The sequence below is a fragment of the Poecile atricapillus genome, chromosome 17 (genome assembly GCF_030490865.1).
Source record: "Poecile atricapillus isolate bPoeAtr1 chromosome 17, bPoeAtr1.hap1, whole genome shotgun sequence".
NCBI lineage: Eukaryota > Metazoa > Chordata > Aves > Passeriformes > Paridae > Poecile > Poecile atricapillus.
The window spans coordinates 10,977,509-10,992,245 of record NC_081265.1 but is presented as its reverse complement, the minus strand read 5'-3'; the positions used below and the strand labels follow the sequence as shown (position 1 = coordinate 10,992,245).

Below are 14,737 nucleotides of genomic sequence, written 5' to 3'. Positions count from 1 at the left end.
GAGCACACTCTGGACATGAGTCAGTCCCTGCAGTGTCCCTGGCAGGTCAGGTTGAAGCTTTGGGTGTAGCTCCAGGGTATTTTGGGATGGGAATCTTGGCTGGTGTCAGGATTTGTGGGCACATGGCTCAGTTCCTGCCCATGCCCAGGCTGTCCCATGTCCCTGCAAGCACCAGCCTGACCCTTCCTGTCGAGGTGGTCACCTGGGTCCAGGACAGAATGGAGCCTCCCCTCATGGTGGTGGGATGGAAAATTTTAGGGACAAAGTGTCACAAGCCAGGGTCTGAGTGGTACATCTCGCTGCCGCTCCCACTGCGATTCCCAGGAATGTCTGCACCTCTGCAGCCCTCCTTTGAAACCAGCCAGGTCTGCAGCCTGCACCGCAGCCAGCAGAATTAATTGTCCATGATCAGCTAATTAAAGGGTCCCGATAAAATCTGCCTGGCAGGCACAGGAGGTGTGGTGGCCCCGGTGGCCCCCAGGGCGAGGGAGAAGGCGTCTGCTGGGACATCCAGGGTTCCATCACTGCTCCTCCCCTGCCCTCAAGGCATTGGCAGCACCTTTACTTGGTCCTGGGCTGTCTCGTTTCTCTGCTCCAGGTGGGTGTTGGCAGCGACCCCGGGGTTACAGGTGTCACCTGGGTTGTTGGCAGCACCTGCATGGCCACAGCCCCGTGGAGAACAAGGGGCTCAAAAAATATGGGTGGTGTGGTGTTTGAAAAGGGGGGACCACAGCATCCTTCCCTCTCCCTGTGAACCCACTCCTGGGAGTTCCCATTCCTCAGGTTTAGGCCAAAATGAAAAGTAAAGACTTCCCATAGCTGAAACAGCCTTTGCTGCCCTGCAGAATGTGCAGCTTTTTGTGTCTGAGTGTTCATGTCAAGCTCCTCTCCAAAGACCTGCCCAGTTTCCAGGAATGCTGTCCCATCCAGGGATTACTCATCCTCTTCAAACAGTCCTGGTCTTCTCCAGCCTCCCTGCTGGGAGAGAAAGCAGCGAGGGCCAGGCTGGCCAAGGCAGTGTCCAGGGCCGTGGCATGCACAAGAGGCTGATCCCAGCAGAAAAGCTGGGAAATCCCTGTGTTTGACTAGCTTTGATCTGGATTAAATCCCTCAGAGACAAACAGGAACAGCTTTCCTGTGGCTGTGTGCTTTGACTTGAAGGCATCAAAGTTTGCCCTGAGTGACCCCGAAAAGTGAGCAGGGAGCTGCAGGCGCTTGGCTGGGCAGGGAGGAGCTGCTGCATTTCCAGGTGTTGTTCTGGCCCGAGGGAGGCTGTAGGGTCAGATTTGGATTCAGGATTGAGTAGATGTCTGCCTGTTTCATCCTTGGTGCTGCTGGGTCAGTGGGATCACTCCAGCCCCACAAGGACTGGGCTTGGTGCAGAGCCAGGAGCTGTGTCCTTCGCAGGTGTCCTCTGCTGCTGGCAGTGTGTCCATAGTCACCCACTCCCCTTGTCCTGCACCACCAGGCATTTCTCTGTCCAAACGCTGGCTTAAGGCAGATGAGACTTGGCTCAAAGTCCCTGTCCTACAACAGTCCCATGACCCCAAAGAGATTTGTGTTTCCAGCTCATGAATTCTTTCTGTTAGGAACCTCACACCTCTGGTATCCCACAGCCTTGGGGTGGAAGAGCAGGGAGGGATGAGCACACACAGACCACAAGCTCCTGGAGATGGTGCAGGTGAGGAGCACAGAGCTGCTGAACCAGCCCATCACATCTAGAAGCCCAGAGCTGTCCCTGGGGCAGCTTCCAGCCAGCGCTGGTCCACTGGGAAGCAGCAGCACAGAGAAATAAGGCATCCCATGGCAATCCCAGGGAAAGTGAGGAGGGGATGTGCCATGTTCTGGATGGGTGTGGGACCTCTGGGATGGCAGCTGCTCCCTCCAGGGGGTGACATGGCCTCAGGATGTTCTGGTGTTGGGGTCTGGGTGTTAAACACGGGCAGTGCAGGATGGTCCCATTCCCATGGAGACCCTGCAGTGCAGGCTGAGCCCAGCCAGGGCCGCCCAGCCTCCCTGAGCTACCGGAGCCCAGCACAATCACAATCCACATTTCTGCCCAGAGCCCGTTACACAAAACCATTAACAGTAGCACAGCTGCCCTGATAAGGCAGGATAAGCCTGTCAGCTTTTGATAAAACCCCAATCTCCAGGAAAACAAAATACACCAGTGCCTTGTCGGGAGTGCCGGGAGCAGAGAGCCGCGGTGTGGGGGGAGCAGGGCAGACAGCCCAAAACCTCCCTGAAATACCACCATGTCCTCGCAGCGATAACACTGGGATGTCAGGCTGATGCACTGGGATGTCAGGCTCATCAGCCGCAGTTTTCCTTCACTCTCAGATGCCCCGATAGTGTCCCGAGATAAGATAGCTCTGTTTACCCAGGGCAGCAGAGCTCTGTCCACACAGCCCTAAAGGTGTGAATATCCCTGAGCAAACACAGCTCTTCACACCTGTAGGGCTGTTCCAAAGCCAGCCCAGGGTGATGTCGGGTCCAGGTGACTGTGGGATGGGAGCTGGGCATTCACCCCATCCACCACTGTGCTTCGTGCTTGGACTGGGTTACAGGATTAGCTCAGGTTTAGGAAGGCTTGGAAGCAGCACTAAAATCCATCTCTGCTGAGTTTTCCTAGCCAGGGCTGAGTTTTTATGTCATCCAACATCATTCTGCAGATCCACAGACAATTCTGGCTCATGTCACCCAGAGTTCTCAGCCTTTGCCACAACAAAACCCTCCCAGGGTCCCTCTCCCTACTTCCAGAAAGGGAAACTGAGGCACAGTGGAGCTAGGCCGAGCCATGACGGGACCTTTCCTGCATCCTTGGAGCATCTTCTCTCCAAGGACAGAGCTGAGGCTGAGGCCAGGCCATGGAGCTCACGGGACAGCCCAGGGCCAAGCTCTCCATGGCAGCCCCAGGGCTCGGTCCCGCTGTGCCGGGTGAAATGAACGCGCTGAGCTGCCAATGGCTCCCCTGAGCCAGCCGGGCTCGGAGAGAAACCAAAACCCTTCCCATGAGGGGTCATCTGTCAAGCTTGGGTTACTGTCTGGCACCTCGAGTGGCCAGGCTGAGGTTTGTCACTCACGGGAATGGGAGCACTCCCAAAGCCACCCTGAGCTCCATCTCCTGGGGAGCACAGGCTGGAGCAGCTTCTGTGGGCACAGGCAGGACCAGCTCCCAGCAATGTGTGACAAAACAAGAGGGACCATCCCCCTGGAGAGTCCTCCTCCCTGGGGCTTCTGTCCATGCTGGGATTTCTGGGATCTGCCTGCAGGAGAAGGTGTTTGCCCAGCCCCAAGGAAGGTGTTCTCCTCTAGGGAGCCCTGTTCCTTGCTGCCCCAGGGACACGGGGCCTGGGGTGTGAATGCACAGCTGCAGCCACTGGCCCTGCCTGGGAGGGTCAGGCCATGGGATCCTGTAGAGAGGAGGGAAGGCCACACCAAACCAGCGTGGGGAGAGGACAAAAGGACAGTGATGCAGACTCCAGGGAGAAATCCTGCAGCAGCTGATCTGAAGAGAGGTGGTTTTGGTGCAGTGGCACCGTGGTGGGGCTGCTGCTGGTTTTGGGAAGGGATGGTGAGCCCTGGGTTGTGCCCAGCTCCGTGCTGGCTTCTGGCAGCAGCCACAGGGTCCCTTCGGAAGTGGGGCTGGCTGGGGCTGGTTTAACAATTCCCCTGGCCCTGCTCCAGAGGAGATTGGGAAATGATCCGGGGTTAAAACAACACAACACGTTCCTGAACGCTGTTTGTGCAGAGGAGCCCGGCACAGCCCGACCTCACAGGAGGCTGAATTAGCAGCGACCAGGCACGGGAGCGGCATCACTTTAAGCCGGGTCTGCCCTGGGGGAAGCACAGCCTGAGCTGGTTTAAAACCGCCTCGCTTTGCTTTCACCCCCGGCTGTGGCGAAGCACGGCCAAGTTTTCCGGCTCCCTGGGGCACCGATGGAAGCAGAGCTGAGGCTGTTTGTATCCCTGGTCCTTCTGGACTGAACAGTTTTAATCCAGATTTGAAAAGCCTTTGACTCTTCGCCGGGCTGGTTGTGTTATCAGCCTTGTGCATTTTGGCCTTGTGCATTTTGTAACCTTTGCTCGGAATGAACAAATTCTTTCAGTATCTGTTTGTGCTGTGGCTTTAACGCTGAAGTGGCTGATCCCTCCTGGGGCAGAAATGTAGGAAAGCTTATAGGAAAATGTCCTGGAGGATCACCTGGAGCTTTGGGGTGCTCAACCCCACCACATGCCCTCCTTTTGAGATGCAGGGTTCTGGTTTTACAGAAACACAAATGTATTGGTGAGACCAAGCGCTTGGGGAGTGGGATGAGGGTGGGATGAGGATTTTGCCCATTTGAAAAACATTCCCTGAACCCACAACATTTCAGAGCTGCCCAGAGGTCAGCAGGCTGGACAAGAAACACCAAGGTGTGGGTAGAGAGAGGAGAAAGGTCTTGGAAGGCACCACAGCCCTGGAGCAGCTGAGGGAAGCTGCTCTTGAGATCTGTACCAGATAAGAGGGAAACCGCAAGGGCAGAGTCTAAGTGAGTAAATTGTTCCCAAGTGGATTCCCCTCTAAATAAATACCAACACTTCAGGAGCACCTTGGAGCTGGGCTGGGGGGGAAGAGCAGGGGCTGGGGGCTCTGTGCTATCCCTGAAAACCCAGGGACTGCAGGGTGAGCTCTCCCATCAGCTCCTGCCTTTGAATGGCATCTGCATGAATTATGGGATGCAAACAATTCATTTCAAAGGACTGACAATCTCAGGAGACTGGGCTTGGATGGTGAAATTAAACAAAGCAAGCTGATGACAGGCTGATATCATCTCCCAGAGTGAAATAGAGTTCACTTCTTGACTTTTCCCTTCTCAAAAAATGGAAAAAAAAAAAAAGTATTAAGCTCTTTCTAATCTGAGGTTTATCTGCAAACTTTCTGCGCAACACCAGATTTGCAGAGAAAATCTCCTGGTCAAATCTGAATCAAATCCTGGTCAAAGCTTTTGCTGGATGTTTTAAGCTGCACCAGGGGAAGTTTAGGCGAGACATTAGAAAAACCTTGTTACAGAAAGAGTGGCTGGGCATTGGAATGGGCTGCACAGGGAAGTGCTGGAGTCACCATCCTGGAGGTTAAAAGAAGCCTGGATGTGGCGCTCAGTGCCATGGTCTAGTGACAAGGTGGTGTCGGGTCACAGGTTGGACTCGATGACCTCCAAGGTCTTTTCCAGCCTCACTGATTCTGTGTTTGTGAGTGCCATCCCTTCAGTGTCCCAGCAGGACTGGCTGTGGATGCAAGGTGCTGGCACCCAGGGCGGGACAGGACAAGGTCACGCTTTGCCCAGGCCACAGAGCATCCCTCAGGGGAGATCCCTGGATCCCAGCTCAGAGCTGGCTCCTGAGGCTGACTCCTGCTGAGGCTGAAGGCTGATCCCCAGACAGCTCCCAGAGGCGCTCAGGAGAAGGCTCCGCTCCAGTCTCAGGGCAGCGCTGTCCTCTCGCAGCACTCTGGAGGAAGCGAGGGCGATTTACAGCCCATTTCCACCGTGTGTGCTGCACCAGGGCAAGGCCGGCTTTGTGCTCCCCATCCTGTATTGAGTAAGAGCGCTTTTGTCTTGGGAGAAAATGCCTTGGGTGAGAGGCTGCCACAAATCCCAACATTTCAATGCGGCACAACGGGCCCGTAGGTTCCTCCTCCACCCCCATCGCCTGCTGATGGACCCTCAGCTGCCGGCTGGCTTTGAAGGAGCCATTGCAGGTCACTGGACATGTCCCTGAGGACTCCAGCAAGGAACACACAGCTCGGTTGGACCCCGAGGGCTGCCAGCAGCTGCTTGCCACGTGTGCTGCCTGGCAGTGGGGAGAGCTTCACTGCCCAGAGATTGTTCAAATCTGGCTCAAAATCCGAATATCTGGGAGCTGTAAATCTCCCAGGAACAAGTCTTGCTCTTGCTCCTCTGATGCTTCCTGTGGGGCCACAAACACTACGTGTACAGCCAGGAAATACCTCGAGAGGTTCTGGTGTTCCAGTCCAGGCTGGAACCAATCAATGTGGAAACACTTATGGAAACCTCTCCCTCCATGGAATGAATCCAAACCTAGGTCAGACCCAGCCCAGCAGCTGAAGCTCCCAGCGGTGTCCGTGGCTGTTGGGATCAGCTCCCGTGGCCTGTGGGGCTGGAGGATGGACGGGCAGCCAGTGCCTGGTGGGCAGCAGCTGCCAGCTGCTCTCCAAAGGGATCTGGTGTTGTTGGGAAGAGTTTTGTGCTCACCACACTGCAGAAAATTGATAATTCTGAGTGTCGACAGTTAACCCTCAGCAGCAGATCTGACAGGACTTGTTCTTCCCTCCTGGGGGCTTGATCTGTGAACTTTCTCCCTGGACCTGCTCTCAAAACCAGACACCATATTTTGGGATTTGGCTGTGCAGCTGTCCATCTGCTGCCCACTTTGGCTGGGCACTGTTTCATCTGGCTCTGGGTGTTGATGGGCAGCTGGTTCACCATGGACATGCCTGGTTTGGACATGCCTGGTTTGCCCCTCTTGTCGCTGGAGTCAGGGCAATCCCAAAACATTCACGGGTTCAATCTGCCAAACTGCTGTTCAGCATTTGCTTCTCCTCCCCACCCCCAGCATCTGCTGGAAGTTCTCCCTTCCTGCTGATGGGCCTGACAATGACCAGGGCAGGGCAGGGCTCCATTGGGAATTCCTGATGGATGGAGGTAAACCTCAGACAGGAGGGATCAGGGTGGCACTGCCACACCTGAGGATCCACCAGCAGGACAGGAATCCCCTGCCCTGTCTCTACAGACCTGGTTTTGGGCTTGGTTTAGGCAGTGAAAATAAGATTTTCATGGAATTCAGCTGCAGAACTCCCTCAGCTTTGACCAAATGTCCTCCCTTTTTCGGTGACTGAGAAATGCAGCCGAGCTTGAGCAGCTCTTCTTAGAGACAGCAACAGACACATCCCTAGCAGAGAGCAGTGTTTTTCTTTTTAAGCCTTGGCTTCAAACATAAGGGCAATAGATTTTCTTTAAGGAAATAAATCCCCGAATTTGTTAGGGTTGGCACAGCACAGGATTTTTCACTCGCCTTGTTTCTCATTTCCAGCTGAATCATTTTAGCAGGGACTTTTCTAGAAACGCTCAGCCTGACTCAGACACCAAGTCTCAAACATTTCAACCCAAACACTGAGTCTGGCTTTTTTTTTTTTTTTTCATGGAAAAGAGAATGAGGGTCTTATCCTTGGAAATCCCAGGTGGGCATCAGTGTTCTGTTACCAACTTCAGTGTCACAGAGAGTTGTTACACTTTGCAGAACCAACACTGTCAGCAGGACATGTCCAGGGCCTCTCTGTCCATAAGGCATATGGGGATTTGGGTGCTGGCAAAGTGGGAAGTGAAGGGCACTTGGGTTGTGCAGCCTCCCCAGGGAGGTCCTGAGTCACTCTGATGACATGTCCTCCAGAGCTTTTCCACAGAACTGCCTTTCCTAGGGATTTTCAAGCATGGAAAAGTGTTCAGATCCCCAAGGTCTTTCTGTGTTGAGGGGGAGATGTCCTCACTGTGTTTCTCCCCAGGATCCTGCTCCCTCATTCCTTGCTCTCATGGGTGGAGCGGGGACAGAGGTATTTGGCCTCCTGAGGAGTGATCAGAGTGTGAGGGGCTCCCCAAAAAGCCCTCACCCCAACAGGGGGTCCCAGCGAGGCTGGGGCTCTGCCTTTCCTTCCCTCTGCCCATCCCCACTTGCTGTTGCTGGAGGCCAGGGCTGTGGCTCTGGGCCGGGGGCGATGCCAGCCACAGCTGCATTTTTTGTGGTGTGTCCACACACTTCCCTCCATCCTTTAGCTCTGACTGTCAGGAAAACCTGGCCCTGGCGCACCCCTCATGTCTGCCCCTTGCAGCCACAACACCCCCATGGATTTCCCCTTGCCTGAGCCAACCCAACCAACTCCTCCTTACTCACACCCAACTGTTCACACAGATGAATTTTCCTGAGCAAATGTTTTTGTTTGCTGGTGGCCAGCTGGGGCTGTGGTGAGTGGCACTGGGCCACTTGGGAGGGCATGGGGACGCCTGGCCTGTGAGCAGAGCTGGGTCTGACCCCTCAGTCCCTATGGCTCCAAGCCTTGGGGCCACATGTGGTGACTCCACTCTGCAGGACCTTGCCACTGGTGTTCATCCTTGTTTGACCATTCTGCTGCAGCAGGAATGGACAGAAATCCTCTCGCAGACTGGGATCATCCAAACCCCCAGGAGAGGTCCCTGCAGGGCCACACCTGGGAGCACTCACGGGGCCCTGGCAGCCTGTGCTGGACTGGTGTGACCTGTGGTGGTGTGAGAGCTCATCCACCACTTCCAGGTTCATGCCCAGCTGCTCCACAACCTCAGACCAGTTGGCAGTGGCTTGAAGGGACACTGTAGGGACACCCTCCTGCTGTCTCCATGGGCAATCTCTACCTCCCAGTCCAGACAGGTCTCCACTGGCTCTGGCTGCTTCACCTCTGTTGTCCCTGTGGGTGTTCCATCGACCATTATGATCCTCAGAAATAGCACCCCTGATATCTCTGAGGATATCAGGGATATCTAGGGATTCCCTGTGAGGAAAGCCCCCCCAAGATGGGCATGGGGTCCCTCTCAGGGACCGGGACCCTGCATGTCAGGATTTCTCCTGCAGAAGAGAAATAATGGCTCAGGCTGAGCTAGCAATTTTCTGGAAAAAAGAATACTTGTTTGGGAAAAGGGTAATTTTAAGGAGACTAGGACTGTTCATAAATTTGAGTCAAATTTAGAGATTACTTTCAGTCTCTGGATTCTTCCATCCTCCCCTTTTCCTTCCCCCCTCCCCTGAATTATTGTTTGCAAAAATTGAAACAAAATGTTTTGGGGTTTTCGTTTGTTTAAAAAGCAATTTGCATTTTGAAAATTGCCAAAATATAAGCTTTGGGAGGGTGGGGTCTTTTGAAAGGGCAGCATTGTCATTGCTGAATGAAAACCACGGAGAGGAATTTGTCCTGGGAGACGCAGGGCGCTGGGGACGTGGTGGCAGCACAAGGACCACAACCACAGCTCCCAGCACAGCCCCAGCCTGTGCCTCCATTCATGTCCCTCCTTTCCTTCTCACACATGGAAAATCCTGCCCACCTTGACCTCCTTGAGGGGTTCATTTGACTAAGTCACTGGTTTAACACGGAGAAGGTTCCGCGGTGTTTTCTCTGCCTGCTTTCCTCTTCCCCTCTTCAACCTTTTCCAGGTTTCAGAACATCTGTGTTTAAATGAAATCTGGTTATCCAGAGCTGTGCCTGGCAGCTCAGGTAGAGATGCTCTGATGCAGCTCTGCACATCTGTGCGCAATAAAGTCAGGGAACAAAAGGCTTGTGAGGTCTTTGGCAGCGCAAGAGAAAGAAGAGAGAAGAGACAGCAGGACTGGGCTTAGTGGAGCAACCAGAGCCAAAACCTTTCCTCACAGAGCCCTGAGCACCTGGCCCAGGTTTTGCTCATAGCAGGGTCTGCAGGAGTGCAGGGGTGTCTTCTCCACCAGGTGCAAAGCAAAGTTTGAGGAATGGACATGACGCCAATCCTAGAAGGTGATTTTTATTACAGCCCTCAAAGGCGTTCATAGAAAGACAAAACGGGTTGCTAAAGAGCTACTTGAATTCAGGGAAATTCAAACTAAGAAGCAGTGGCAGAAAATTAAAGCCAGGCCAAGTCATGTTAGGAACAAGGCAAAATGCTTCAGCACAGCAGGGGATTAACCTCGGGCCGAGCAGAGGGAGGGCGGGAGCCACGTTTCCTGAGCGCCTCTGTCCAGGGAAAACGTGGCCGGGGAGCCACACGCCCTGGGAACATGCACGGGTTTGGAGCTGGGATCCAAAACCATCCCGAGCTGCTGCTGGGGCCAGCGATGTGCCCAGGCACTGCCCACACTCTGCACCTCCAGAATGATCTGATCCCATCACAGTGTGTCACAGCCTTGTCCCCACAAGGACTTTGTGACGCCTGGCTGGGACATTTCTTGCATTGCCCCAATTCCTGCGTCCCTGTGTGCTATTGCCAGGAGAAATGGGATGGGTATTTTCCTTCAGCCAGACCAAGCCTCTCCCACTGGGCATTCTGCAAACACACCAGGCTACAGGCAGAGCTGCCAGCTTGCCCTGGCTGGTGGCCAGTGGTGCACAGCACTGGCCACTCCAGCCCAGGCACTCAGGGTGGACACAGGACACAGTAACTGCAATTAATGCCGTTCTCCCTAAGTTTGGCCCCTCTTGACTGCAGAAACAGGTGGATCAGGAGGGGTGGATGCTGGAAAAGCAGCCAGGTATATGGGGATGCGGGGAAATTGGTGCCCAGCTACTTCTAGCTGTTTCCTGGGAGCGGAAGGAGGAACCGAGGCTGAGCTGATGGAGCCAAAAAAAGCTCAGAGGTCACAGTGGAGGGGTGGCTGTCCCTCCTTGGTGCCTGTGGGGATCTCCAGGGAGGTCATGGAGTGGGGCTGGACCAGACCACGCCTTCTCCCAGTTCACTCACTGCCTTCCTGGAGGGTTTATCCCCCAAGGCAGCCACAGGATTTAGGTCGTTGTCTCTGGATGAGGACAGGGATGGATGTTTAATGGGAGCTCCTTGCAGCTTCCTGGGAGGTTCAGCTTCTTCCCTTCTTCAGGATTTTCCCATCCCTGGAACACCAATGGAAAATTGATCCTGGGAGCAGAGCTGGGAGGAGCTCTGTACACTCCATTTATTCTTCCACATTCCTGTGCTCTGCTTTGGTGGCACCAGTGGAAATGTTAGCAAAGAACTCAAGAAAATCCCCAGAGTTCTGTTTTCCTGGCTTTGCAAAAAACATTTCTGCTTATCAAGCAACCCAAAGAAATGCAAAGATTTTCACTCACTCTTCGTGTGGGCTCAGCTTTGAATTTTAAAAAGGAATTTGCCAATGCAATCTTTCAAAATACTCCAATGCCAAGTCCAGATCTCCTAAAATACAAGTTTTAGGAGGAGGTGAGCTTTCATTCTCCTGGGAAAACATGCATTTCTGACAGATTTGAGAGAGAGCGAAGGCTCCTGTGAGGCCATGCCACTCCCTGGAGAAATAAACGTCCCCTCGTGTTGATCGACAGGGACCAAATCCTGTGGTTTGTGGCACCAAAGGCAGAGCCGCTTGTGAGCCTCGAGCCTTTGAACGACTGAGACGTGCCCACATGGTCACAACCTACAACAGCCCTCAGACTGAGGGATTTAAACCTTTTTTCCTCTGTTTGAGTCAAGTCCTGAGGCTGTGCCCTGGGTACAGGTGCTGCCTCAGGGGTTAGGTGTGGCCAGGAGATCATTCCCTGTGTCCCAGCCCTGCTCTGTGCCCTTGGGCTCTGTGCCTCAGGCCTCTGCCCTGAGCGTAGGAACCAGCCCTGGGTCCTGCACCTCCAGGAAAAGGATTGAACCTTGCTTGGTCCCCTCTGTAAAACAAGGGTTGGGATTTTAAACCCCCCACCTGCGCCCCACAAGCTTTGCTAGTGCATTCTGCAGGGCAGGAATGACCTCTAAAACCCTTTTTGTGGTGGAGCCGTGGTGTGGGCCGGGGCTGCTCAGCACGTGTGGGATGAGGAGAAGGCAGAGCTGAGCGGCCGCTCCAGCAGGGCACAGCAGGCTGCTCTTCCTGAGCTTTCCATGGAAGGGGAAAACCCACGAGGGGGGGACACACAAGTGTCTGGTGCGTGCTCCCGTGCTGCTTTCTGTGCTAAAAGTGCAGCTTCAGCACATGTGGGGCTGGGCCCCATCTGAAACAGCCATTCCCTCCGGAGGCAGCGGTGCTGTCTCCGGGCTCCCTCATGCTTGTGTCCTGTTGGGGAGATGACAAAAGCTCCTGCAGGCTGCTGGGCTCATCCCAGGAGGGCCAAACCACAGCTCAAAGCCGGGGCCCAGCTCCGTGGCAGGAATCTCTCTCCCTCACGCCTGGCAAAGCTCTCCCGGGCCGCTCCTGTCTCCATCAGCACGTCGGTGGCTGCTGCTCCTGCTCTGCCGGCCTCAGTGGAGATGTGAGGTTTGGCCTCTCCGTGTCAGCTGCAGGAATTCCGATGGCAGAGCACGGAGACAGCGGCTCCATCCCGCTGAGGGTGCGGGGACGGGGGTTCCGCTCTGCTCGGTGCTGGCACGGCGTGTGTCAGCTGGGGATTGCTCCTAAGAAACACTCCGGAGCTGCGCTGTCATCTTCTGGGCTGAAATTTGATAATTAAGCAAATACAGCATGGCTTTGTGTTGGGAGAGCACCATAAGGTAAACAGGAAGGAATGAGGGATTAAGACATCTCTGCTCTGAGGGAAGGTGACAAGCCCAGAGCTGTGACACCTCCGTGCTGAGGCGAGGGGCCCAGCTGTGGGCTGGCATGGCACAGCTGCATTGTTCAGGGGTGAAGAACAAATAAAAGCCACGGGAAAAGAAAACAAGCTATAAAATTCTCAGCAAAGCACAGAGCCCCAGCAACTGCCTCCTGATGGCCCCGTGACAGCTCTGGGGAGAGGCGGGCATGGGGTCGAGCTTTTGAAGTCCCGAAGTTGTCCTTTGCAAAGGCCCCCTGTTAAAATAGGCCTGGTGTTGACTTTAGGCTGCATATGGTGGAGGAATTGGACAGCTCAGTCACAGCAATCAGAGCAGGGGGGCACCTTCTGGAATTTGGGTGTCAGGCCAGGGCTGTCCCAGGCAGGATGGGGGATGCAGGGGCAGAAATGAAGATTATCAGCCTGGTCAGGGCTGCAGGTGAGTGACAGAGCCTGTGGCGTGAAAAGCTGAGGGAGAAACCAGCTGGGGAGGTCTTGGAACGACATTCAGAGCTCAAACGTGTGTGTCAGAAGTGGTGAGAGTGGGAATACTGGGAAGGTCGGGCAGGTGGTGATGGAAACCCCTTCCCACAGGGACAGAGGGGGTTCCTGAGGTGCTGGGAAGTAGGGGTTTCTCAGCAGTCTGGGGACCTTCGACCGAGCAGTAACAACACAAAGAGAGAGTGGATGAGAAGGGAGATGAGCGGTGCTTCCATGGGGGAAAGTGCTTGTGACAAAGCTGAAGGTGTCACAGGGGTTTGTGTGCCCTGTCCCCCAACCACAGAGGGGCCCTGTCCTCACAGTCCCCCCATAACCCACACTGTGGGCAGGGAGGGAGCATCGGGTGCAGGTGGTCAGGAGACACTGCCTTCCCAAAAGCACCTCCAGAGAGGAAAGCGTCTGGGCAGGCCACAATCACACACACACACACACACACACACACACACACACACAATCACACTGACACACACAATCACACTGACACACACACACAATCACACTGACACAATCACACACACACACACACACACACACACAATCACACACACACACACACAATCACACACACACAATCACACACACACACACACACAATCACACACACACAATCACACTGACACAATCACACACAATCATACTGACACACACAATCACACTGACACAATCACACACACACAATCACACTCACACACTGACACACACAATCACACTCACAATCACACTCACACAATCACACTCACAATCACACACACACTGACACACACAATCACACACACACACTGACACACACAATCACACACACAATCACACACACACACTGACACATACAATCACACCACAGATAGCTGAGCAATGGTGGAGAGGTCTTTGTGGGGAGTTCCAGTGGGGTTTATTGCAACCACACACTGAAGGGGTCCAGGAACAAAGGCAGGGAGTGATGGAGGGGCCAGGGATGGCTTTGGGGGGGTGGAGCCGAGGGTCAGGATCCAATAGGAACAGGGGAAAGTGGTGCATGGGCGGGGCCAGGGACAGGGAGAGCCAATGGGATCACAGGGGTGGAGCATTGCAGCAAACTGGGGCCAATGGGGACACAGGGAAGGGAGAATTTCTAGGGAAAGGACACATGAGGTAAAAAGGGGAGGGGCAGCCCACAGGCCAGCTGGGTACATGGACCTGGGGTACAGTAACACCGTGGTGTGAAGAACTATGGGAAAAGCTTTTTCATTCAATCTTTATGTGGGGGAACACCTTCTTTTTATGCTTTAAGTTCACACCTTACAGTGAGAGGCAAAGCCGTATTTAGGAAACTGAAATGTGGTCTTGGCAACCTCATTTTGCCCTCCCAAGAGCTGGGCCCAGCCCACAGCGCAGGTCAGGAGGGGATGTGGGTGAGCAGCTGGCTTCTCACAGCCAGAGGTGCCCCCCATCCCGAGACCCCCCAGTCTGACAGGGCACGCACAGAGGGGTTGGCAGCAGCTCCCCAGGGTTGGCACCTCCCTGTTTGGGCACAGATGGTGACAATGTCCCCTCTTTGCCTCTCTCAGCCTGCAACTGCAACCTGCATGCGCGGCGCTGCCGCTTCAACATGGAGCTGTTCAAGCTGTCGGGGCGCAAGAGCGGCGGGGTGTGCCTCAACTGCCGGCACAACACAGCGGGCAGGCACTGCCACTACTGCAAGGAGGGCTTCTACCGCGACCTCAGCAAGCCCATCTCCCACCGCAAGGCCTGCAAAGGTAGGGGCTCAGGGTGGGGTGGTGGGAACACTCAGCTCCTCCTTCCCCAGCCCTTCCCTGCAGCTCTGCTGCCACAGCTCTTCCTCCATCTCCCAAACTGGTTTGCAGTTGCTTTTTTTGCCATTTGGAATGACTCCTCGTGCCCCCACATTCCCTGCCATCACCTCTGCAGCCTCCTGGTGAGGACAAGGCCACCCACATCCCCTGCCAGCCC

At 54.7% G+C, this 14,737-nt stretch overlaps 1 protein-coding gene across 1 annotated transcript in view; it reads left to right on the top strand.

Annotated features, from left to right (window-relative positions):
* NTN1 (netrin 1) overlaps positions 1-14,737 on the top strand; it is an 82,705-nt gene that overhangs the window by 35,408 nt on the left and 32,560 nt on the right. The window contains exon 2 of the mRNA XM_058852130.1: positions 14,335-14,523. Within this exon, the coding sequence (XP_058708113.1) occupies positions 14,335-14,523 (189 nt within the window). The remainder of the gene's footprint in view (positions 1-14,334; positions 14,524-14,737) is intronic.